The sequence below is a fragment of the Stegostoma tigrinum genome, chromosome 4 (genome assembly GCF_030684315.1).
Source record: "Stegostoma tigrinum isolate sSteTig4 chromosome 4, sSteTig4.hap1, whole genome shotgun sequence".
NCBI classification, from domain to species: Eukaryota; Metazoa; Chordata; class Chondrichthyes; order Orectolobiformes; family Stegostomatidae; genus Stegostoma; species Stegostoma tigrinum.
In genome coordinates, this window is record NC_081357.1 from 97,165,338 (window position 1) to 97,191,496 (window position 26,159).

The window sequence follows — 26,159 nt, forward strand, 5'->3', positions numbered from 1 at the left end:
TGTGTAAATACTGATGAAAAATATTCATTTAGCTCCTCTCCTATCTCTTCGGACTCCACGCACAATTTCCCACTACTATCCTTGACTGGCCTTAATCTTTAGATTAGATTAGATTCCCTACAGAGTGGAAACAGGCCCTTCGACCCAACAAGTCCACACCACCACTTGGAACATCCCACCCAGACCCATCCCCCTGTAACACACACACACACACACCCCTGAACACTATGGGCAATTTAGCATGGCTGATCCATCTAGCCTGCACATCTTTGGACTGTGGGAGGAAACTGGAGCACCTGGAAGAAACCCACGCGGACACAGGGAGAATGTGTAAACTCCGCACAGACAGTTAACCCAGGCTGGAATCGAATACTCTAGTCATTCTTTTATTCCTGACATACCTATAGAAAGCTTTAGGGTTTTCCTTGATCCTACCTGCCAGAGATTTCTCCTGTCCCCTCCTGGGTCTTCTTAGCTCTCTCTTTAGGCCCTTTTGGCTAACTTGTAACTCTCAAGCGCCCTAACAGAGCCTTCACACCTCATCTTTACGTAAGCCTCCTTCTTTCTCTTGACAAGAGATTCAACTTCTTTAGTAAACCACGGTTCCCTCGCTTGATCACTTCCTCCCCGCCTGACATGTACATACTTTTCAAGGACACGCAGTAGCTGTTCCTTGAACAAGCTCCATATTTCAATTGTGCCCAGCCCTTGCTGTTTCCTTCCCCATCCTATGGCATCCTAAATCTTGCCTAATTGTCTCATAATTGCCTTTCCCCCAGCTTTAACTCTTGCCAAGTTATTGAGTTTGGTACTGGCCTTACAATATTTTAATATTTATGTTACAAAACCCTCTCACCTCTTTGGAAAGCTTTATGGACAAGAATACAAGACTATTTTGTTGGGGTCTTATGTTACAAGCATGTAATTTACAGGTTGTACATATTGCAGGTCATAAAACTATAGTTGTGAATGCATTATCATGGGTTTAAAAGAAAAATATGTATACGACGTTGAACACTACCAGTCCAATGTTGTATATGTATGCAGAATAAGTATGAAGTATGTAACTTTAGATTACTGATCTATGAATTTTGTGATGGTGGTATTAAAATTTGGAGGGGAAAAAAACCATCTTTTCATAATAATAAAATGTGAGGCTGGATGAACACAGCAGGCCAAGCAGCATCTCAGGAGCACAAAAGCTGACGTTTCGGGCCTAGACCCTTCATCAGAGAGGGGGATGGGGGGAGGGAACCGGAATAAATAGGGAGAGAGGGGGAGGCGGACCGAAGACGGAGAGCAAAGAAGACAGGTGGAGAGGGCGCAGGCGGGGAGGCAGGGAGGGGACAGGCCAGTCCAGGGAAGATGGACAGGTCAAGGAGGTGGGACGAGGCCAGCAGGTAGCTGGGGGTGCGGCCCGGGGTGGGAGGAAGGGATGGGTGAGAGGAAGAACCGGTTAGGGAGGCAGAGACAGGTTGGACTGGTTTTGGGATGCAGTGGGTGGGGGGGAAGAGCTGGGCTGGTTGTGTGGTGCAGTGGGGGGAGGGGACGAACTGGGCTGGTTTTGGGATGCAGTAGGGGAAGGGGAGATTTTGAAACTGGTGAGGTCCACATTGATACCATATGGCTGCAGCGTTCCCAGGCGGAATATGAGTTGCTGTTCCTGCAACCTTCGGGTGGCATCATTGTGGCAGTGCAGGAGGCCCATGATGGACATGTCATCTAGAGAATGGGAGGGGGAGTGGAAATGGTTTGCGACTGGGAGGTGCAGTTGTTTGTTGCGAACTGAGCGGAGGTGTTCTGCAAAGCGGTCCCCAAGCCTCCGCTTGGTTTCCCCAATGTAGAGGAAGCCGCACCGGGTACAGTGGATGCAGTATACCACATTGGCAGATGTGCAGGTGAACCTCTGCTTAATGTGGAATGTCATCTTGGGGCCTGGGATAGGGGTGAGGGAGGAGGTGTGGGGACAGGTGTAGCATTTCCTGCGGTTGCAGGGGAAGGTGCCGGGTGTGGTGGGGTTGGAGGGCAGTGTGGAGCGAACAAGGGAGTCACGGAGAGAGTGGTCTCTCCGGAAAGCTGACAGGGGAGGGGTTGGAAAAATGTCTTGGGTGGTGGGGTCGGATTGCAAATGGCGGAAGTGTCGGAGGATAATGCGTTGTATCCGGAGGTTGGTAGGGTGGTGTGTGAGAACGAGGGGGATCCTCTTGGGGCGGTTGTGGCGGCGGCGGGGTGTGAGGGATGTGTTGCGGGAAATACGGGAGACGCGGTCAAGGGCGTTCTCGATCACTGTGGGGGGAAAGTTGCGGTCCTTAAAGAACTTGGACATCTGGGATGTGCGGGAGTGGAATGTCTTATCGTGGGAGCAGATGCGGCGGAGGCGAAGGAATTGGGAATAGGGGATGGAATTTTTGCAGGAGGGTGGGTGGGAGGAGGTGTATTCTAGGTAGCTGTGGGAGTCGGTGGGCTTGAAATGGACATCAGTTACAAGCTGGTTGCCTGAGATGGAGACTGAGAGGTCCAGGAAGGTGAGGGATGTGCTGGAGATGGCCCAGGTGAACTGAAGGTTGGGGTGGAAGGTGTTGGTGAAGTGGATGAACTGTTCGAGCTCCTCTGGGGAGCAAGAGGCGGCGCCGATACAGTCATCAATGTACCGGAGGAAGAGGTGGGGTTTGGGGCCTGTGTAGGTGCGGAAGAGGGACTGTTCCACGTAACCTACAAAGAGGCAGGCATAGCTGGGGCACATGCGGGTGCCCATGGCCACCCCCTTAGTCTGTAGGAAGTGGGAGGAGTCAAAAGAGAAGTTGTTGAGGGTGAGGACGAGTTTAGCTAGGCGAATGAGAGTGTCGGTGGAGGGGGACTGGTCGGGCCTGCGGGATAGGAAGAAGCGGAGGGCCTTGAGGCCATCTCCATGCGGAATGCAGGTGTACAGGGACTGGACGTCCATGGTGAATATGAGGTGTTGGGGGCCAGGGAATTGGAAGTCCTGGAGAAGGTGGAGGGCGTGGGTGGTGTCACGGACGTAGGTGGGGAGTTCCTGGACCAAAGGGGAGAAAATGGAGTCTCACTCCCTGCGCGCCCCCCCCCCCCCAATCAAGTGATACATTTACCTCCTTCTTGAAAACGCATCATGTTTTGGCCTTGTGAAGCAGCATCTCAGGAGCACAAAAGCTGACGTTTCGGGCCTAGACCCTTCATCCGAAACGTCAGCTTTTGTGCTCCTGAGATGCTGCTTGGCCTGCTGTGTTCATCCAGCCTCACATTTTATTATCTTGGAATTCTCCAGCATCTGCAGTTCCCATTATCTCTGATGTTTTGGCCTTAGCCACTTTTTGTGCTAATGAGTTCCATAGGCTCTCCACATCTTAGCTCTTCGAGGTTTATCTGTTATCGTTAAATTATTACTGGTCTATTACTACTCCCCTACCATTGGAAACATCTTTTATGCAACTAACCTGTCTAGTCCTGTTCAAATATTATAGGTTTCTATTAGATGCTCCCTCAATCTTCTAAATTCCCATAAATGTGACTCTACCCAACTCAACTCTCCTCCTATATCAGACTTGACATCGTAGGGATCAATTTGATAAACTTTCACTGCACTCTCTCTATGGCAGAACATCTTTTCTCAGACAAAGAAACTAAAACTGCACACAATATTCCAGATGTGGCCTCACCAATACCCTGTGCAATGCTTTTATCACTCCAGGATTTCAGAAGGATCCCTTTAGGCTTTTCAGTTCATGCTTCAAAGCCATAGTTCATTGATGAACCAACATTAATTCATGAATAAGCACACTGAGATTTTCACCCTTTTCCAGCGCTTCACATATTTCTAATTTGTGTTTCAAAGTCAAACTAAAGTTTTTGCTTCAGTCCTGACATGGGAGTCTTCCTAGGCAACAGAGAAGATTGTTGGGTAAAAAATTTTGGATATAACGCAGTAACAAATTCACCTAGCTGCTACTGTAATGGTATCTATGTGAGGGTAAATGACAGGTAGCACTGCTAGTGGTGAATGGGAGAACAACTGCACGACAGGTGAACACATGCACTTTCAAAATTGGTACACCAAGTTGAAATAGGCATTTTGAAAAAACTTTATAAAAATGGTAAATTTTCCTTGAAAATTTTTGCATGAGAATTCCGGGTACCACTTGTGTACTAGATAACAGGGGGTTTACTGTTCTTGCTGTGGAGGAGAGCAGCAAAGGTTCACCAGACTGATTGCTGGGATGGCGGTTTCTTGTGTGAGAAGACATTGGGTTGACTAAGCCTTTATTTACTGGAGCTTGGAAGAATGAGAGGGGAACTTATTGAAATGTTTAAAATTCTGAGAGGGCTGGACAGATTGGATGTAGGAGTTTTGTTTCCCCTGACTTGGAGATTCAGAACAAAATGTTATGATCTCAGGATATGCAGTGGGCCATTTCATACTGCAATGAGAGAATTTCCTTCATTCAGAGGTGAATCTGTGGAATTCTCCAACACAGAAGGCTGTAGTGATTAACTTACTGAATATATTTAAAAAGGAATAGATTCTTAGAGACTAAAAGTGCTAACGGAGTGCATGAAGAGATTTGGACAACGGCTTTGATATTGAAGAATAGCCAAAACCATGATGAATGGGGGAACAGGCTCAATAGATCTCATGGCTTACTCTTGCTCTTATTAAGAGAAAACAAGTTGTAGAGCTGGTTGAACACAGCAGGTCAAGCAGCACCTTAGGAGCTGGAAAGCAGACGTTTTGGGCCTAGACCTCAGCTTTCCTGCTCCTAAAATGCTGCTTGGCCTGCTGTGTTCATCCAGCTCTACACCCTTTTATCTCGGATTCTCCAGCATCTGCAGTTCCTATTATCTCTTGCTCTTATGAGCTCTGTTTCTAAGAGTCAGGCAACTGGATCAAGAATCAATTGGAGAACCTTTAAGGAACTGTAATCGAACAAAAGTAACTGCTAATATTTTAATTCAGAACTAGCATTATGAGTAGATTTTACTGATTTGTTATGGATTTAACAATAAAGCAGACCATAGAACAAAGCCTTGCAAATAAGTTGACAGACATAAGCAAGTTATGAAATAGTATCATCTGCAAGGACTCTTTAGTTTTCTACTCTGAGGCACTTTAATTTCATTTTTTTTACCTGGAGAATATTAACTGGGACCGTATGAAACCTCAGTATTTAAGCTGTAAAGTGCTAGTTGTAGGTAATCACCGTCACATTTGACAATTACATGATTATAACAAAAGAATTGAAAGAATTCCATTCAAGGTGGAATAATGAGCAAATGTACATCTATCCACAGTTCAATTAGAAAGATGAATTGCATTTGTTAAAGATAGATTCTTACACAAAGTGGGAGAGTCAGCACAGGTTAACAATTGTTTATTTTGCCAATGTGTTGACAGAACACCACCCAGAGAAACTTCACAGTAGAGCTCGGCCCTCAGCAGGAAATCTCAGATATTTATCCATTGTCAGTCATTTAGACAGTACTTTACTCATACTCTGAAATAGTCTGTCTTAAACAAATACGTTGTTTTTCACACTTCCGAAATGATAGGGGTGCATCTTACCTATTCGGCCTATCTTCACAGGAGCTGCCCTATCTTCTTTCTAAAGTCTGTTCTACTCTTACAGTTTTGAGATCCCCATTGCTTTGCCTGGTTGTACTTTGCTCAGCGTGGAGTGGGTCATCAACATTTTGACTTCAGAGAAATTTGAAGATTATTTCTGCTTCAGCAACATTTGTGTGTGTCTGATTTGAGTATTTCAGCCTTGCCTGCTCATTTAAATTTTGTTTCATACGACCTAACAACCTTACTTGAACAGGAGTAAGAAAATTAAATTCATGAATATTACTTATTAAGCTAATTAAATTCCCTACTTCTTCCTAACACAATTGCTTAACTTGGCATAAGATTTTATTAATCTTTAAATAAATTGATGTGTGGTTCACCCACATTTCCATACCCAATATTTTCCCCTTAACAATTTTTTGCTGCTGTTATTACATAGCACTTTCTTTTTGCAGTCAATTACTGTGAAACCAAGTTAACAGCTTTTATTTCTTCAATCCTGTTTTCTTTCAGTCCATTGGCATAATATTTCTATAAACTTACAAGAGCAAATTATTGACATATGTACGGCTAAGATTTCTACACTGGAGCTACAGGGAGTGATAGGAATTTACAGATTAGATTTACAGAGAGTTTCTTTGAATCCTTCGGCCAAGCTTTTAGCTATCTTTTTAATATATCCTAATGCACCATGACATCATATTTTGTTTAATAATGCTGCTGTGTCTTGTGACATTTCATTACATTAAAGGTGCTGAACCAATGGATCACATAATACATCTCCTCCTTTATTCAACACTCTTGAGTAAATGCTAGTAGATTCAGCTTCCCAAAGGAGATGGAACATTTTGATCTGAGAAAATGTCATTTCTATATTTGCTTCTTTAGAATCATATTCAATGCTGTCACTAAAGTAACAGTAGCAAAGCTGATGTAAAGTATTTATTTTGTGCTTCAGTTATATCCAAGCCCCCAGAACGAACCCAACGTGCTCAATTTCTCAAGATCCTATGTAATCCTCAATAGTTTTGTTGTTTATCATAGAATCCCTACAGTATAGAAGCAGGCCATTTGGCCCATCAGGTCCACACCAACACTCCAAAGTGCATTTCACCCAAACCCACCCTCCCATCCTTACCCTATAACCCTGCATTTCTTATGGCTAATCCACCAAGCATCCGCATCTCTGGATACTATGGGCAATTTAGTATTGCCAGTCAACCTAACCTGTGTATCTTTGGACCGTGGGAGGAAACCAGACTCCCCGGGGAAACCCATGCAGACACGGGGAGAATATGCAAACTCCACACAGACAGATGCCTGAAATGGGAATTGAACCCGAGTCCCTGGTAATGTGAGGCTACAGTGCTAACCATCATACGCCATCATATAACTGAAAAAATAATTTCTGCATATAAGAAGATCTGACTCCACTAGTTATTTCCTACACATTCTTCACATTCCTAACAGCAGCTTCAGTTATCTCTGACTGTATCTAACATCTAACTCTACCCAATAAATGTTTACTTTGCGCTTAATGAAATATGTCTTTGTTAGGTCACTTACACCATGAATTACCTTATTAAACAACTGGATTCACTTGACCTCCATTTTTATCAGAGAAACAAATGGTTATCTTACTGATGAACGGAGGCTTTAGCTTTTATTTGCATTTCTGTCAGGGTGTGGAGATTTTTGATAAGGCTGTACTTACTGCCAAGTCTAGTTGGCCCAAGCAATTGGTGGTCTACTCTTTGAACTGCTGCTATTGTTTAGATTATGAGCATTAAATTGTTGGTGTTGCCAGCTAGGCCAGTGTTTATTGCATGACCTTGAGTAGGTGGTGATGCGTAGGCTTCTGGAACCACTGAAGTCCATGGGGATAGCTATGCACTCACAGAGCTTTTAGGAAGGTAGTTCCAAGATTTTGTTTCAGACAATTCTAACAAGCTAATGCTGATCTCTTAAAGCTGTGAGATGGAGATATTAATTGATGAATCTAGGATGAAAGGCAGGGGCAGTTGGAATCAAAGATCCAGAACCAAAAAACAAGTTAGACAATGTTACAAACAGTTGTTTATCATTCTATTTTAAGAAGAGTAAGTTGAATTTATAACATAATGAATACCTCTGAGCAAAAAATTACAAAGGGAAGGAGGAAGGAAATAAAAATTGATGCAATCTCTGAATCTCTGCTATCTCCTCCTTAGGCACGATTATAATAAGTTGTGGGAATGGTTGGAGGATTACGGCCAAGTTAGTGACAATGGAAAAACACATGCATGAGCTTGGCAAATAGCTCATAGTGGAAGCAGTAGGGTGGGAGTAAGGGATGACATGGGAAGAATTGAGATGTAAGACAAGAAGTGAATGAAGAATTACACTTGTGAACATAATCTGGTTCAACTATTCTGTGTTATATAGAAAGAACATCTTAGAGGTCTAAATCTTTCTGACAAACCCCATCCAAAATTCAAGGAATTTCTTTTGCTCAAAACAGCATGACATATCACTGACCACCTACTACCGAAAAGAAAAAAGGCAGAAAAATTGCACAATTTGCTTTTCCTCCATAAATGACTTAAAATTCTCTAAAGACTTCTGCTAAACAAGGTTTGGTGTATCAAATTTTCTCACAATGACCGGAATCTCAAAGGCGCAACAAAAAGATACAATTTTTAAAAAAATACACGTATCAGATTAGTTGCCCAAGCCATGAAGAAGGGCAGTCAGTTCAGGTCCCAGTCTGGGATGATTTTCCAGTCTCTCTAGCACTTTTTGTTTTGTGTCTTTTCAGAAAGTGTATCAAGTTGAATGGGTGTAGATAAAGGCATGCATGCAGCATTGAGCAAATGCAGCCCGCAGCTACTTGGCTCCTTTCCTGCTATGCCATCCGCTACCACTGTCAATCCAGTTGTAAAGAGAAGAAAAATAAAGAAGAACAAAGAGAGAGAAGCAAAAGTTTTCAGAAGTGTTTAACAGAAGGGAATGTATAAAGGCATAAGACTAAGAGAAGGAAAAACAGCAGCTTGAAGAAATATTAGAGAGAAACTGAATTCTTAACATAAAATAATGTGGAATATATACAACAGAAACAGGCCATTAGTCTCTAACTATTTATGCAAGAGTTTATGCTCCACTCAAACTTCCTTGCCACTTTCTTTATCTATCCCAAATCTTCACATCTCTGTCCTTTAAATGTTTATCTAATCACCGCTTAAATGCCTCCAACACTCTTTGTAATAGCAAGGTCAATATTCTCATCACTCTCTTGATAAAGAGTTTGCTTTACTCGTTAAATCCTTGTTTAATTCCTTAGTTTTGCTTTTCTGCATTAATGGAAAAAACTTTCAAAATCTTTTGTGATTTTTAAAGGCCTTGCATAATTCTGTTCTCAAAGATGCAACTTGTTTACCTTTACTTGATAGATATGATCTTCTTCTGATTCTGGTATCATTCCTGCTCACCCTTTTTGTATGCTCTCCAATGCTTTGTATGTTGTTGAAATGAAGCATCCAGAACTGTGCCCAAGCAAGGTCTAAGCAAGATTCAAATTCAAGTTTAGCGTGTCTTTTTTTTCAATTTCATCTTGCTCGAAATAAATATTTGTGTTTGATTGATGTTTTATAGCTTTATTAATTTGTGTCGTGATTATTAGTGATTTGTGTTTTTGTAGTTCAAACCTATTTGTTCCTCTATCCTATTTAAATTCTTTGGATAAAATTTTAACTATAGGTCGGGAAGGCTAAAGAACCAGAAAGTGGCATTAGATTAGAAAATCTCACCCATTTCTGGTTTTCACTGGGGCAGGTTTGTAGGCAAGGGTGAATACTTGGTAGACAAACAGGAGGCTAAAATAACACAACAAGCCAGGCAGCATCTGAAGGAAAGGAGAAGTCAATGTTTCAGCAATTACCCTTCTCCAGTCCTGAAGAAGGGTAATAGATGAAACAGTTCTGAGGAAGGGTCACCAGACCCGAAATGTTAACTATGTTTTTTTCCTTCACAGATGCTGCCAGACGTGCTGAGCTTTTCCAGCAACTTTGTTTTTGTTCCTGTTTGTCTACCTTGGATTCCAACATCTACAGTTTTTTGTTTCTAAGGGGGAATACTTGTTGAGCTGTCAGACACATTTTAAAACCTCAAAGTGGTAAACTTTGATCCAGCATTCTGACTTTAGCAGTCATCATGTATGTTTCTTGACCTAGAGGTGAGAATACAGAGAAAAATTCTTCTTCACTGAAACTGGCAAGCTATAATGCCTTCAAACAGCGAAACTGTATAGGTTCAGGCCTGTCAGGGTGAGTTAATGGTTTTCACAGTGGTTTTTCTAAGCGTGTGCTCTTATTATTTGATAGATTACTTCCAACTTCTTGGAAGTTAGTTCACCAGTCTCAGATGTCACCTGCTTTCATTTGCACACTGATGATGTCGACTTCACTGTGACATGGAGCAGCTTATGCAGCTCTATCTTACATCCCTGATAAGGAATGAACACAGCACTAGCTACATCAAGACAAAGAGCAACACCAGCAAAACGAGGTAAATGGATGAGTTGTAGTAACACTTGTGAGCACCGGTGCCTGTATCAAAGCTGATATCTGCAGCCCCTTGGGCTGAGACCTCTTTCCCAGTAAAGCAAATGAGAATGCATTGTCAGAATCCATCAAAGTGGATATGACTGGAAGGGCACTCCTTCTCCACCTCAGTTCTCTACCTCTCCATGGAATTCTGAACTCTCTTCTGTGAGGAAAGAAAGGAGAGATTGTGAGTGTGACAAGTGGATTTTGTGCAGAGAAAGGACAAACTGGCCATCAGGCAAAATTGTGAGATGGCTTAAAGATAAGAGTGTGAATGTACATGTTGCTGAAGATGTGCAAAAGATCATGGAAAAAAAGAATATGGGAGGTATGGGGTGCGTTCGTTTAGGGCGCATTGAGCAAGGAATGTTAGGAAAGTTAGGGAGTGATGGTTGGTACCTATATGTGTTATGCCACTCATCTCTTTTGCTCTCCTGTGTCTTTAAACCTTTTGGGCACCACCTCAAAGTTTGTGGAATCACACTTTTACTGCTTAACTCCTCAGTTCCATTCATACATGCCTACTTGGCTTTGAGATGCTGGCCGCTTTTAGCCTCAGCAAATTTCAACTTACTTTATCTCTACTGAAGGATCTCTAAGTAAGAATTGAAGATCCCAAGGAACTCCTTTCCCAGTTATCCTTTTCATTCCTATGGTGTTGAAGCTACAGGAATCCAAGTTTGTTCCAATTAATTTAACTGTGATGTGGTTCTTTAACAAGAAATCATTCTTTTGATGGCAACAAAAACAGAAGTTGCTGGAAAAGCTCAGCAGGCCTGGCAGCATCTGTGAAGAGAAATCAGAATTAACATTTTGGGTCCGGTGACCCTTCCACAGAACCGATGGTAGCCAGGAAAATGTTGGTTTATATGCAGAAAATAGGGTGGAGGTAGGGGGGTCAGGAATAAACAACAGTTGGATTTAGGCATAACATAGAACATATGTTCAGCCTTTGGTCCATGATGTTGTGCTGAACATGATGCCAAATTAGACTGATCTCTTCTGTCTGCCCTTGGTCCATATCTCTCCATTCCTCACACATTCGTGTGCTTATCTAAAAGTTTCTGTAGCACCCCTGTTGTATCTGCCTCCAGCACCACCCCAGCAGTGTGATATACACTCCTACCTGTCTATGAGTAAAACTCTTGCCCCTCATAATGTTCAGTGTCATTTGCAACTCAGGAATTGAAGCAGTCCATATCTGGATGCAGCAAGATCTGAACAACATTCAGCCTTGGGCTAATAAATAGCAAGTAATGTCAATACCACACAAATAGCAGGTAATGATTAACTACAAAGAGTCTGTCAAGCCTTAATGGCCCATGTAAAAACATTACTTGTGTATAAACTGCACAGTACACTGCAGGAACTCGCCAATGCTTCTTTGACAGTGCTTTTTATACCCACAATGTATGCCACCTTGAAGATGTGCACTAACTATATGGAAACATCACTTGCAGCAAGTCCCTGCCAAGCCACACGTTATCCTGAAAGATATTTCGGTGACCAGGAGATGGTCAAGACTGAAGATGCTGGAAGTCAGAGTTGATAAAATGTGGAGCTAAGAAGCACAGCAGGTCAGACAGCATCAGAGGAGCAGGAAGTCAATATTTTGGGTCTGGACCCTTCATCAGGAATGCACCTCCAATGCTGTCTGACCTGTTGTGGTTCTTCAGCTCCACATTTTTCTTGACTTGGAAATCTGTTTCCATTCATTCCTGATTGGTAGCTAAAAATCACTCTTTAACATCACAGTAGGTGCATCTACAGTGCTTCAAGAAGCTGGTTCACTGCAACATTCCCAAGGGCAACTAGGATGGGCAATAATTGCGGGATTTCCCTCGAAGTCTTTATTAAAAGGAATTAAAAAGAGAAAGGAATTGAATTATTTAGAGTTAGATGAAGTAGCGTTGAAGATGGCTTCTGCAGCCAATTTCTGTGCCGTAGCTTATACAAGTGAGACTGTTTTATTAGTCATATATCTATGGCTTTCATCAGAGATTAAATACAAATTTGCCAAATTCACAGGAAAAGGGATCGATCTTGTTGCAATCGCTGCACTACATTTCCTAGCAGGCAGTGCAGTTTAAAGCGCATGCGCAGTGTTGTTGCTGTTCAATCAGTCTCCTGATTTATAAGTTGGTGAGTGGTGCTAAAGGGAAATGATGCAGCAACCTGTTTTATTGTTTTAGATTTCACATCGAAGTTTTGTATATTAAAATTGTTCTAACTGTACTGTGGAATTGAACATGGTTCAGGATAGTGGATAGATACCTATACAGGTTGGGCTTTGTGCTGCAGGGACCCGAGACGGTTTGAGGTTGCCGGCGCGGATTGTGTATCCGGGGCCAGGCCGGAGTGAAGCTGGACGAGCAAAACATCTTGATTCGTTGGGACAGCCGAAATGAACAGAGAAGGTAGTTTCATTTCGAGGTCGGGTACTGTTACGTGCATATACCTTCTCAAGAACCATTGCCACTTATACAGCAACTGTATTAGAATAAAAACGTCACAGTGCTCCACAGAGGGAAAAGAAAGAATAACGGAGTGATAAATCAGGATGTAAGGAATGTGTTAGACGAGGAGAAAGAGCGATAGAATGGTTTAGGGAGGGACGGAACCTGAGTTTGGGGCCAAGGCAGTGGAAGGCGCTATCCCAAGGTTGAGGTGATTAAAGTTAGGGATGCCCGAATTATAAAAGAATGCAGAGATTCCGGGGAGTTGTTTGGCTGGAGGAGATTGTATGTGTAGAAGGACAAGATTACATGATAAGATTTGAAAACAAAAGTGAGATATTTGGAAACGAAATAGTTATCAGTCAATGAGTCTAGACATGACTGGTAAATGGTACCATAAAAATAAGGACCCTGGCAGCAGAGGTTGATGACCTCAAGTTTATCGAAGATAGAATGTGGGATGCTGGCTATGAATGTCCTGAAAAGTAAGGTAAAGTTAACCAAAGTGAGAAGAAAAAAACAGGAATTGATGGAAAGTCTCAGCAAGTCTGGAAGCAACTATGGAGAGAAATCAGAGTTAATGTTTCAGGTCCAGTGACTCCTTCTGTAACAGAAGTAAGGATCAGTATAACAAAGTATGGGGCTGGATGAACACAGCAGGCCAAGCAGCATTTTAGGAGCACAAAAGCTGATGTTTCAGCTTTTGTGCTCCTGAGATGTTGCTTGGCCTGCTGTGTTCTACCAGCCCCACACTTTGTTATCTTGGATTCTCCAGCATCTGCAGTTCCCATTATCTCTAAGGATCAGTATAAGGGTGGTTGACACATTCCTTGGAAAGGTTCAACCATGGCATGACCAATGAGAGAAAAATCACAAGGAAACAGGACAGAAGGTGCTTCTCTAATCAGTGTTTGGTTCTCCTCCAAGCTTGCTACTGACTAGCTAAAGAAGCAACTTGCGCAAGAATGGATAACACAATGAACAGCTGACGGGAGAAATCATTTTCTGCTGAGGCCAAGTTGGTGGTTGGGGTGGAAAGAATCATCTTGCCAGGGAAAAGTTTAGGAGTGAGAAGCCCTTTATTTATTGGGTTGGGAGTGGAAGTGGAGAAGTCTTTTACAGCTGAGCTGACTCTGTGCTTTTGAGAGGACTGGTGTGGAGGTGCCAGTGTTGGATGGGATTGTCAAGGTCAGGAGTTGCACCATACCAGGTGAAGCCACCTGTCGAATGAGCAGCACTCCGAAAACTTGCAATTTCAAATGAACCTGTTGGACTATAACCTGGTGTTGTGTGCCTTCCAACCTTTTGAGGGGAAGAAAGAGGCTGTAAGGGGATGATTGGGGAGGTCTGTTGCTGGGAGAGAGACAGGCTGTAGGAACAATTTAAGAACATCTGCAAATTGGAGGAGAGGGAGTCTGCAACGAACAGTCTTGACAGAATCAACAAAGGAATATTCAGCTAAGAACCAGGGAGACTTGATATCACAGAGGTAAAAAATTTCTTGTAAATGAATTTTGACCGTCTGGCTTAAGGCAATGTTGATGAACTGCTATAAGGGAAAATGTAACATGTTTGTTGCTGACGCAGAGACAGTTGTTAAATTTAAATCTTTGATATAATAAAACAGGTCATAATTGCCTAGCTAAAGCTTCCAATTTTGTGCATTTGCAATGGAAATACATTAACTGTGACCTTATCCTTCCCCCAAGACATTAATATCTCTCCTCATTCGAGTCAGTAATTTAGGGCTTATGATCCTTGTGGCACTCCACTTGCTTTGTCGTTCCAACCTATAAAAGACCCATTTGGCCTGACTTTGCCTTCTGATGTGCTATCCCTATTCCTTTCTATTCCCTTGCTCCATCACCTTGACTTATTTGTTTTATTTTGATTTTTAAGGAGAGTGTTGGTGGGAGACCAAGTAAAAGCATGACTTGAGGTAGAGATTGACTTCATGAGGGAGGAGAAGTCATTTGATGCAGATCTTGAGACAAGAAAGTAGTGAAAATCTGAGAAACTTGTTTTTGATGTTTTTCTGTTATACAGCAATATGGCAGGCGACTATTACAGATAGCAATTCAGAGAAGCTGACTATTAGTGGGCAGGATAAATTTCCAACAGCCCTTGCTTGTAGGGAGGCCAGCCAACCTTTCCTTTTAGATGGGTGTAGTGATGGAGCTTCGAATAATAAACCATGCCACGTAGATCCTTTGCTCTGTTGCTACCGTGAATTGAAGTAACAGGTTTGTGTTACACTGCTACAAATCTCCTTTAAGTATAAGGTTACCGCTGATTAAACTAAAGGGAACTAAATGACAACATTGTGCTTCAATCATTTGTCTGCCATGCATTGGTAGAGTATCATGCCTCAAAAGTCTTAGATTTATATCTTTCCATATATTTGAAGCTTGTTCATCATCCTGATTCATTTCTGGAAATTTTAGTCAATCAAAAATAATGTTAAAAGTTACTGTCCTTAATCAGATATAAATGTCATTCTGAATACTTTCAATGTCCATGTTCCTACAAATTCATGCCACGATATGCTATGTTAAAATTTTACACTGTTATGATCCCAGCTGATAGTACTACTGGACAAGTGAGATCCCAAAGTGAAATTGGCTCGGTAGACCATATGTTTTATTCTTGCTATTTGTTTTCCACAGTGGTCCAACTATGAACACATTCACATAGGCTATCATTGTACTTTAACAAAGAATGTAAAAGTTTGTTCATACAAAAAGGGAAACAAAACAAACACAAGCTATATTGCACTATACAAAAACTATTTGAAATATGTTATTAAAATAACAATTTAACCATTTTCCTTTAATATCAACCTGTCAGATACCCAAACCTCTGAAAGGTTTTCCACTTTTCCACTTTCAGGTTGCATGTTTCGTGGGATAGCTGTAATGGGTTTCTGGAGCTTTCTTCTCAATATCTTCAAAAAACTTTCAAATATGGCGGTTTTCCATACCCTCAGCTTCCAGCATTTCGCCTTTAGAGTTTTCTTGTAAGCCAGTTGGGACATTTTCTCCAACACTGAATTTTTGTAGACTGTTAAACTAAGAGCATCCTTCTGTTCAGACTAAGCTGTCACACTTTGTCTTTATCAAACTGGACCCTCATCACTAGGCAACAGTCTTATTTTTTCCTCCTTTTCTTGCTAATGTTCACCTCAAACTCTACTCCTAGGCTGTAAACCCTCACTAAAATTGCACACAATCAGCAAACTTCAGAGGGCCTTGCACAATTCATAGAATTAATCTAAACTTAATCTAAAATCATGTGTCCCCTTCTTAGCACTCAGGATTAGTAATTTAAATTCAATGTAAAGCTGCAATATTTCTATCAGTGTTTTATTGTCTAAATTTCCAAATAATAATATACCATGAACCTTCATTACATGAATCAAATAAAAATATAAATATATATGCTTGTTTGCATTGTTTTCAGTAGCTAACTTTCTGTGCTCCTTTATAAAGGTCACTATTCTGCAAACTCCTATCCCAGTTATGTGGCATAGGTTCAGAAATATTGTTGAATTCTTAATATCACATGCCATACACTCCATTGTAAATAAGGCTAACGTGTTCTACAAATAATTCCAGTGAACTTGCTTGGCAAGGTTCTCCCCTACCCTATACTATAAATTCATGCTGTCAGCCCCAGTTCCCTGCTGCTTCTCCTCTAACCCCATCTGCAACGCACGCGCTCTCTCGATCTCTCGCTCTCGCACCATGCACCACGCACACACCTGACGTGACCGATTGTCAGTGGAGAGCCAGAGGGAGCAATGCTGCTGCCATTGTAGTTTACTGTCTTCGGAAGCTTCCATTGTGGGTTTATTCCTGTGACCTTTTTACACAAATTGTGATTTTGTTTGCTTTCTAGACCCATGCTTTGAGACGTTCCTAAAGATAGTGGCAAGGACACAACGGTTTATACTGGCTATTTCTTTAAGCATTTCCATATGAACACCTTCGTTGCCTGACATTTATGTCTGATTTTCTGTGTGTCATTGACTAACAGAAATGATCAATTTTAATATTTCTTTCTTCCTCTTATGACCCTTTGACTGTTACTTTGACGCTGGACAAACTGCCAATTGTGTCCTCCGAACATGTAAAGAATTTTATGCTAAATATTTGTTATCCCTTGGCCACTGAATACAAGGTCACATTTGTGATTATTCAATAGACCCATTGTTTCCTTTTCTTCACCTGCTAGCAATAATGATATTTATAGAACTTTTTGGCCTTGTACAAGTTATTTTTTTGTTAGTCTAAATTCCTGCTTTGACAGTCGACTCCTCTTGGTGTCTCTTTTTGATAGTAATTGTGTGACAGTGTCAGCCAGAGAAAACAGACTAATTGTGCCTCAGTCTATTCCCTGTATTATTTTTATTCCCTAATGGCACGCGCCCATTCTTCAGTACAGCATGTCACACTTCTATATGACTGTCTGATTAAGTGTGTCATAACATGTTAAAATGTTATTTGACAGGTACAGCACCTCTCCCCCACCAGTACTCCAGCTTAGGAGTTGGTGTGTGAGAATGATTATTGCATAATCAACAAAGAATTTTGCAGTATTGATGCCAAATTTGAATGTGACACCAAGACCTGTTAACTTTCCTGTAGTTTTCTCTCATTGGACCAGGAGTTGCCATCTGGGCAATGTTTAGTAGCTTTTTTTTTGTTGAAATTGCACAAAATACTGACAAAAGATCTCAAAAAAAATTATTGTCTTCAGAAGACCTTCCATAGATTACAGTCTAATTTTACCCATGAACTGAGGTTGAATATTCATACAGTGAGTTGGCTGGCCTGTGAGTTGAGAGTACAGCTTTGTGTTCCTGGGCTTTCAGTTCCCAGTCCTGATCTTTACATATCATTGACCCTTATTGGACAGTGTATTGAGAGAATGTTGGCAGGAAGACATGATTGTTAGGTTTAAAGATAAAGGCCTTCCATATGAACAGATGGTTTCTGGTATCTTCTGATGTCAGCTTGCTTGATTGATTTGAGTGTTGTGGGATTAACATGTACAAGAGATTTGCGCACAAAATGCATTCTGAGGGAAGAGCCACTGCTTGAGATGCCAACATCCGATTGATACATATAAAATAATGCCTATTTGTATAAGCAGTTACAAATGAAAGATTTAACGTTAGTAGGAACTGCAGATGCTGGAGAATCTGGGATAACAAGGTGTACAGCTGGATGAACACAGCAGGCCAAGCAGCATAGGAGGAGCAGGAAAGCTGACATTTCGGGCCCAGACCCTTCTTCAGAAAAATTTTCTGAAGAACGGCCTATGCCCAAAATGTCAGCCTGTGTGCTCCTCTGATGCTGCTTGGCTTGCTGTGTTCATCCAACTCTACACCTTGTTACCTATGAAAGATTTAATGCTTGTTCTGAAGACAAGCAAGATGTTAGGCTGGTGTCCTGGCCAAAATTCTGCTTTCAAAGCAACTATAGGCAGAATATCTGGTCATAATTTACTTCGTGTTGTACACAACAATTATTGTGGTTCGAAACAAGCCCGTTGTTGATAAAGTACCATGAGATATTGTAAGGATCTGAGGGAAATGCAAATACAAAGATCTTGGTTTTTCTTTCGAACGACACCAAACATGTCAGCTTTTTTAGGATCTGAAATTTCTGTTTGTGTCAATTTTTTATATGACAGATTATCAAATATTTTTAAATACAGATGCTGCTGAACCATTTAAAAAAAATGTATTTTGTTCGCATTCAAGTTTTAACAAAACTGTTACTATTCCAGTCAAAGGCATTCTAATTCCTTTAAGCTACAGTGTTGTAGGAGGTTCTGTTATTTTTTACTGTATGACTTGATGTTCTAAAATGACATTTCTGTCTAGGGTGTTATATAGCTATTATACAGTTCGAGGATTTCTGAGATTGTACCTGAACAAATCACGTATTAAAACTCAAAGGCACACGAAAAGTACTTCTTTTCCAACAATGTTTGAAACCTGTTCTTATACCAATTATTCTTCTACAAATAGTGTATTATAAAACTATTAATATACCACCAATCTAAACACTTTACAATTATCAAGGGGATTGCAAAGCTAATCTTGTAACAGTTGGGTGGTCTATATTAACTTTTACTGTTATGAATGATGGTAATGCAAATTGAAGTTTCAACCAACTGCGATTAATCAATAATTTTGCATTATTATCTGATGTCTAAGTTGACAGAAAACACAGAGCCTACATTCTCACATGATTAGAACATTACACTTCTTGATTTGTTTAGTGTTAATTATCTGTTGAACTAGAACAATTTGAGTTTGTTCTGAAAGACGATAGTTTCCTTTTGAGTTCAGGTGGATTCCGAAAACGAAAGCATGATAACGTGCAGCCTCGTAACCGAAAGGATGAAAGGGAAAGCAAAGTAAATCCATCCTCTCCAGTACTGTTAGCCTTTAAGTGTAAGTACTTTATTTGTGTACGAATGCAATTGTGATTTTCATCCCGTTTTAGCTCATGCCAGTCTGAGGCATCCGGAAGCCATTCTTACTGTACCTGAAGTGGCTAACATAATAGGAACATACACAGAAATAGATTAAAAATGGCAAAGGGAAGCCAAAAAAAATCAAAATCAAGGTCAAAATCAAATTGGAAATTGACTGAGAGATGTGAATTCGAGTTGGAATGACAAGAAGTATGAAACATGAACTATGGTCTCATGAAACGTGAGCAATGGTTGAAGAATGAAATCTAATTAAAAATACTACAAACTTATCATGAATCTAACACATCGTTATTTGTAATTTGAGGTTGTGTTGCCCTCCTGAAGATTTAGACCTTTTTTTGAGATGTTTGTGCAGGCCCAACCATCCTCTTGTATTGCACTAAATTGGAAGTCTTGATAGTGTCAGAAAGCTCTACAATCATAATTGAACCTAATCCTGTCCTTATTGTATGTCCTAAATTGTACAAAAATTCCTTTGAGTTGTAGGAGTAGGAATATTAATTTGTACAATGACTGAGACCAGTTAAATTTAAAATTCTCATTTTAGTCTTTGAGTAGAGGAGTAGGACTGGCTTCATTGAATGTAAGTGCAACTTGTGTAATGTAAATTAAAGCAAAATCTGTCTCAAAATTTGACATAAAGTGAGAAGTGGCCTAGATTATGTTGTGTACTTATGGTTGCTGATAAAACTAACACAGTACACCACTTGCTTTATGGTGTCTTAATCTAACATTAACTAGATCTTGTCGCTGTCCCAAGAGGGAAATTTACACATGATGAGAATGCTAATAAATAGATTTGATTAGTGATAATTCAGTTTTTTTTCTGTTGTGGGGCTAGGGTAACCTGCTTCAACTGTGTCATTAGAGATTTTTAATATCCGTGTTAAACAAACATTTACGGATGATTCTGTCAACAGCTTTCCTCCTCCAGCACTCAACACCACTAAATCTCCTCTCCCATACTCCCAACTATAGCCTTTATTCTGCCCCCTACACACTTCACTTCAGCTCTGAAGAGTCATCCAGACTTGAAATGTTACCTTGCAGTCTCTCCACGGATGCTCTCTGACTCATTTTAATCTCCAGCATTTGTTTTCGGTACAGGTACAAATTCTAGCACCTGCAGTAATTTGCTCCTGTTTACAGATGATTATTGATCATCTGTAACGAGTAATTCTGGCTATTTCTATAAGGGAGCTAATCTGTTACTGTGTAATTAGAATAACTTGTTTCACAATAGTTGATGATTAGGTGTTAGCTTTAGTAGATAACACTTTTTTGCCTCCATGTCTGAATATTGGATTCAACTCCCACTCCAAGTGTTATGCAGAAAAATCTAGGTTATTATATAACTAGTACTGCTGCTGTGTTGTACTATCAGAGGTACAGTTTTTCATAAAGTTTTAACTAAGGCCCAATTTAACTCCTCAATTGGATGGGAAAGATCCTGTGCAGCATTTTTAAGAAGGGCAATCTAATTATCCCATAGTGAACTGGCTAATATTTTCCCTTACTCAAAATCACAAAGATGTGTTTTCTGGTCATTATGGAATGTAAATGGTAATGAAAGAGTGCTACACTTCTCTGTACACTTTTTCTGTCTGGTTGCATTTCCTACATAATCACAGTTCAAGGTATTTCATTGTTTAGAAAGTACTTTATTAGTCAGATATCATGAAAGCAGCTGTATACATGCAAGTTTTTTTACTTTTAAATTCTTGTTACATCTTTGTCCACTTGTCCATATCTGCTATTGAAATGCAAGTAATCTTTACTTCTATATCCTTCTGTACAGATTTTGCCTTTGGCTTAACTGTTAAAGGCTGTATTGTTTTTAGAATTTTTGTAACTACTGGGCCCATTCCTAGCACCATGGTTATGAAACTCATGATTGATTTGCTTGGGAATATGCTTTGATTATTTTCAAAACAGTAAATTGTCTGTGACATTACAGAAAATGAGTCAGAGGATCAGTATTTTATCATGGGGGTATGCTGACAGCAACTTCCCTCCTACTCAGCGGAGCCAAAGATACTCAACATAATGTCTTTCTGCTACTTGCACAACCTTTCTTCTCTCACCAAAGCAGATATCTTTGTATCTGCCTTTTTTTTCTTTCTCTTCTTCCATTTTTTTCCCTCAAGTTTTCTTCTTCTCCTCCTCCCATTGTAATTTTTTCTCTTTTTCTTCTGTACACTTTCTCTCTGGTTGTTGCATTTCCTACATAATCACAGTTCAAGGTATTTCATTATTTAGAAAATACTTTGCATCGTTTAGATACAAAGTTAATGACACCCTTGCCTCTGATTCTGAAATTTGTGTGTTGAAATGCCACAGGACCTGAACAGGTCATCTTGATAACCTACATCAGAAATGAAAGGCAGTTAGAGGTGCCATTCTTTAGATCTCTAAACACTTCTGTGTACTATTCATAGAAAAACAGGGTGTTCAGGTATCATGACAAAACTAGTTCACCCACCATAATGTGCAAAATGCATTAATTGGCTTTTCATTCATTTGCTGCTTAGGAGTTCTTTCTGTATGTAAATAGATTGCTACATTTGCCCACATAACACAAGTGAACTGTTTTGGGATTTCTGGATTTAAGGAGTGATCAAGCACTAGGTATCTACAACTTGTTTTTTCACCACATTTTCTGATGCACTTTATTTCCTTTTTTCATTTGATTTTAAGTAGGTATAACCACTTAGCATGTTTTGACCAATTACAACATACACCATGATAAAATGTCTGTGTTTCTGTATTCTATATTTACATTCTTATTTAATTTCTAGACTTGTTTGGTCAATATTTGTACATGCGTATGACCTTCAAAGTTTAAAACTGTTCGAAGAACTAGTTGAAACTTCAAAGAAACTGTAAGGAGCTGACTTTTGCCAAATAACTGAGATGCTAAAGAAGTGATCAAGATGGTCAAAATGCGTTTAGTGGAAGGCCCCATGTTTGGTACAGAAGTTGAATCTACTGCTAGGAACAGCTACCTGAAGGATAGTAAAACAGCTAATTGCCTTGCAAGAATGTTTGCTCATTAGAGAGCTTACACTGCACTTTGGTAGCAAACAATTCAGTTAATTAGCTCTCCTCACTGAGTTCATGTGTAAACATGGGACTGATGTTAATTTAAACTATTACTTAAAGGATACTCACTGTTTCGTGGGTCATTGCTGCTGGACCTATGAAAAGGACATTTGGAATGCAAGTTGAGACTTTGAGACACTGTCAAGAATTCACCAAGATACTGAATTCACTAAAAAAGATTGAACACAGTGGTGCCATGTCTTGATTGGGTCATCAGGAGACAAGGATGGTTTGTCATTAGCACTTGCTAGGTGTCTCCTTTGGTCTGGATGAGTAATTAGAGGAGGACATGGACTCATGTTGAGTCTGCAACTGGAAGGTGAGGTGGGATTTGATTTTCCTGCAAATGCAAAGTGTTACTCCTCCTCTGGACTTTCTGTGGTGCATTTGATAACGTATGTGTGCCCCCACCCCCAACATCTGTTGCTGAGACATCCTGCAATATGCTGTAACCCCTACTGTTATAAAGCGGAGGCTGACCCCCTCTTTCCCCAAGAACTAAAGCTGAAACTCCCAAAGTGGAGCACCTTGCTCTATAATCTTTTAAAAAGGAGTTTGAAAATTGGCGTAACCTGCCTTTCAGCAAATTGTGGTTAAATAAATTAAATCCCTGATGCTTGCTTCACAATCAACAAGTAACAGTTTATTTATTTAACACTAACAGTAAACAAATTAACGAAACAGTTAACAAACCAAATAAACCCTTTCTAATAACTTACTATTCCCGAATAAAACAAGATACTAATAGCATGCTGTTCCAATAGATACATGTCCCACTTAAGTGAAATAAAAAAAAGTAACATCTTCCAGGCTGTTCATTGTCGTCTCCATTGATTCTTCTGTCAGGAATATTAACTAGTTTTGCTGTGGGTACCTTTGTTATTTAGATGGTACTTTTTCTAAGACATTGATGAGGCTATGTGAGCTTAGCTGTTATCTCTGGTGGATGGCAGTTAGCTCTGGAGTTTTGTCTAATTGCCGCGTTCTTGATGACGTATCAGTATTTATTACAGTAAATTGGTCCTATGTTGTCAAAACCATCAGATTTAAATTTAATTGGTTTTTCGTGTCCAAGTGCCTGGTTTAAATTGATTAGCTGAAATCAGAAGCGTGTTATCTTGGTAAAAGCTGCTACTTGGCCTGCTAACTGTACGGCCTTTTGATACAAACACTTTAATTCCAATGCTGTCTGTATACTTGCAAACTTTCAAGCTAGGGATCACAGACATCCATTTTAAATCTTGAACTGTAGAAAAAGCACATGATCTTTTAAAAGGATCATGTAATGCTTTACCCTCTAGCATTTTACAAATAGCCAATTCTAACTTTGTCTCCCAATCTACAAGTACTCTACCTAACTTCGCGACAATATCTTCAGCAGAAATGGGTGAAAGGACTCCATATATTCTGCTGCATGAAAATGCACCTGTTCATTGCTTGAATACCAGACCAGTAGGTTTCTAATAAGTTATTGTAGGCCCAATTACATTATAATGCACAGATTTTAGGATAATTGATTATTATATTTGGAGTTTCAAACATACATGTTCTTAATATGCGTATTCTTAATATGTGCAGCATTCCTTTAGTGGTTGCTTTCAACCTATGGGTAAAGATTGCCTACACAGATAGTGCCAAACCTGCTGAGTTTCTCCAGCACTTGATGATTTTGTTCAGATCTCCATCTGTAGGATGTTTTGGTCTTGTCCTAAGATGTCCTGTTGTTACACTAACATTTTGCAGACGTGGGAAGGTTTTTTTAAATTTGTGGTTTAGAGGGAAGAAGCCTTGGTTTCTCATGATTAAATAAATCGGTGCTACGGAGGCTACCTTTGGTTTCATTCTCTGCCTCGGGGATTTCTCAGGAAGTGCTTTTCAATATTAGCTGAAATGAAACAAGCTGTAGTTTCTATTATTCTGTAATAGTGATATTGCACCCTTCACTGAAAATGACAGATGAACAAAAATTATGAACATAGACAGACTAAATGTTTCCTCATTTTGTTTTGATCAGCTTTCCAAAAGGAGCTAGATGCTAAACATGATAAATATGAGAGGCTAGTAAAACTCAGTCGTGATATTACTATTGAAAGCAAACGGATTATTTTTCTTCTGCACAGAGTAACCAGGTGAGTAATAACATCTTCATTTTAAATCTATTTTGTAATTCAACCTATGAAGACTGCTTTTCATACATAAAGCAGGTCTTTCAAAGCATTGCTATTATGAATTTGGATGAATGTTGTTTGATAACAGTAGAAGTGATATTCCATGTAATGCACCTTACACAATACTGCTGATAGTGTCAGCCTGGGTCCCTTTTTACGGTCATAAGTATAAATGTTAAGTAAACAGAACCACAGTCATTTATAGTTTAAGGTCAAGTGCAGAACTTAGCTCTCCAATGTTAAGTTTATTTTATGACTGTAACAAAATGCAAGATCTGCATGTGTGCCTGTGTCGTGCATAATATTACTTGTAGATCCCACAGTAAGTCAAAGGATGCTGTATTTTATGGGAACAGGATTATTATGGACATGTAAAATATGATTTATTCATCTTCAGAAGTGTTGCTGTGTGTTTTTTTTAATGCTTTATTGTAATTACTCTCAGTTGAAATAAATGCTGAGATGTAGATCAGGCTGCAGATTGAATTCCTGGCTACAGGGAAGATGAATTATGAGTTTACTGATAGTATGGCTCGAATATATAGATTTTTGGTCTTTTGAGCATACACCAAAGTGAGTAAATCTGGAATTTTAGGATTCCTGAGGAACTTGTGATCGGGGAGAATTGATAATGAATGTGGTCTGAGGGTGCATCTTAGAATCTGTAGTTGATCCTGGTCCCAGTATGACAAAAGATGCATTGAATGGGGAGATAAATTCTTCAACTTTTTATATTGAACATAAAACGGTATAGCACAATATAGGCCCTTTAGCCCCCGATGTTATGCTGACCTATTATCCTAATCTAAGATCAAACTAACCTGCATACCCTTCATTTTACTGTCATCCATGTGCCAATCCAAGAGTTGCTTATAGGTCTCTAATGTATCTGACACTACCGCCACTGCTGGCAGTGCATTCCACTCTCTGTGTTAAGGACCTCTATACCCTCCTCCAAACACCTTAAAATTATGCCCCCTTGTGATAGCCATTTCCGCCCTGGGGAAAAAGCCTTTGGCTATCCACTTGATCAATGCCTGTCATCATATTGTATACCTCTATCAAGTCACCGCTCATCCTTCGCTGCAATGAAAAAAGCCTTAGCTCCCTCAACCTTTCCTCATAAGACCTGCCCTCCAGTCCAGGCAGCATGCTGGTAAATCTCCTCTGCACCCTTTCTTAAAGCTTCCACATCCTTCCTATAATGATGTGACCAAAGCTGAACACTATATTCCACGTGTGGTCTAACCAGTGTTTTATAGAGCTGCAGCATAACCTCGTGGCTCTTGAACTCAGTCCCTCTGTCAATGAAAGTCGGCACACCAAACGCTACTTTAACAACCCTATCAGCTTGACATGGACCCCAAGATCCCTCTGTTCCTCCACACTGCCATGAATCCTGCCAATAACCCTGTATTCTGCATTCAAAGTTGGCCTTCCAAACTGAATCACTTCACATTTCTCTGGGTTGCATTCCTTCTGCCACTTCTTTGCCCACCTCTGCATCCTGTCAATGTCCCATTGCAACCTACAGCAGCCCTCCACACTATCCACAACTCCACCAACCTGTGTGTCATCGGCAAACTTACCATCCCACCCTTCCACTTCCTCATCCAAGTCATTTATAAAGATCACAAAGAGCAGAGGTCCCAGAACAGATCCCTGTGGAGCACCACTCATCACCAAGCTCCAGGCTGAATACTGTCCATCTACTACCTCCCTGTGACTTCTTTTGGACAGCCAATTCTATGTCCAGACAGCCAAG

The 26,159-nt window shown here is 40.3% G+C and overlaps 1 protein-coding gene across 3 annotated transcripts in view; it reads left to right on the forward strand.

Moving 5' to 3' along the window:
• The first annotated feature begins 12,341 nt into the window (after positions 1-12,341).
• The window catches only part of tsnax (translin-associated factor X), a 62,266-nt gene continuing 48,448 nt past the window's right edge, over positions 12,342-26,159 (forward strand). The window contains exons 1-3 of one of the 3 annotated variants that reach the window (XM_059645556.1): positions 12,348-12,575; positions 18,976-19,080; positions 24,241-24,355. In XM_059645556.1, coding sequence (XP_059501539.1) covers positions 12,563-12,575; positions 18,976-19,080; positions 24,241-24,355 — 233 coding nt within the window. In that variant the 5' untranslated portion in view covers positions 12,348-12,562. Of the gene's footprint in view, positions 12,576-18,975; positions 19,081-24,240; positions 24,356-26,159 lie in introns of all 3 variants that reach the window. The other 2 variants (XM_059645554.1, XM_059645555.1) reach the window with 2 other exon arrangements.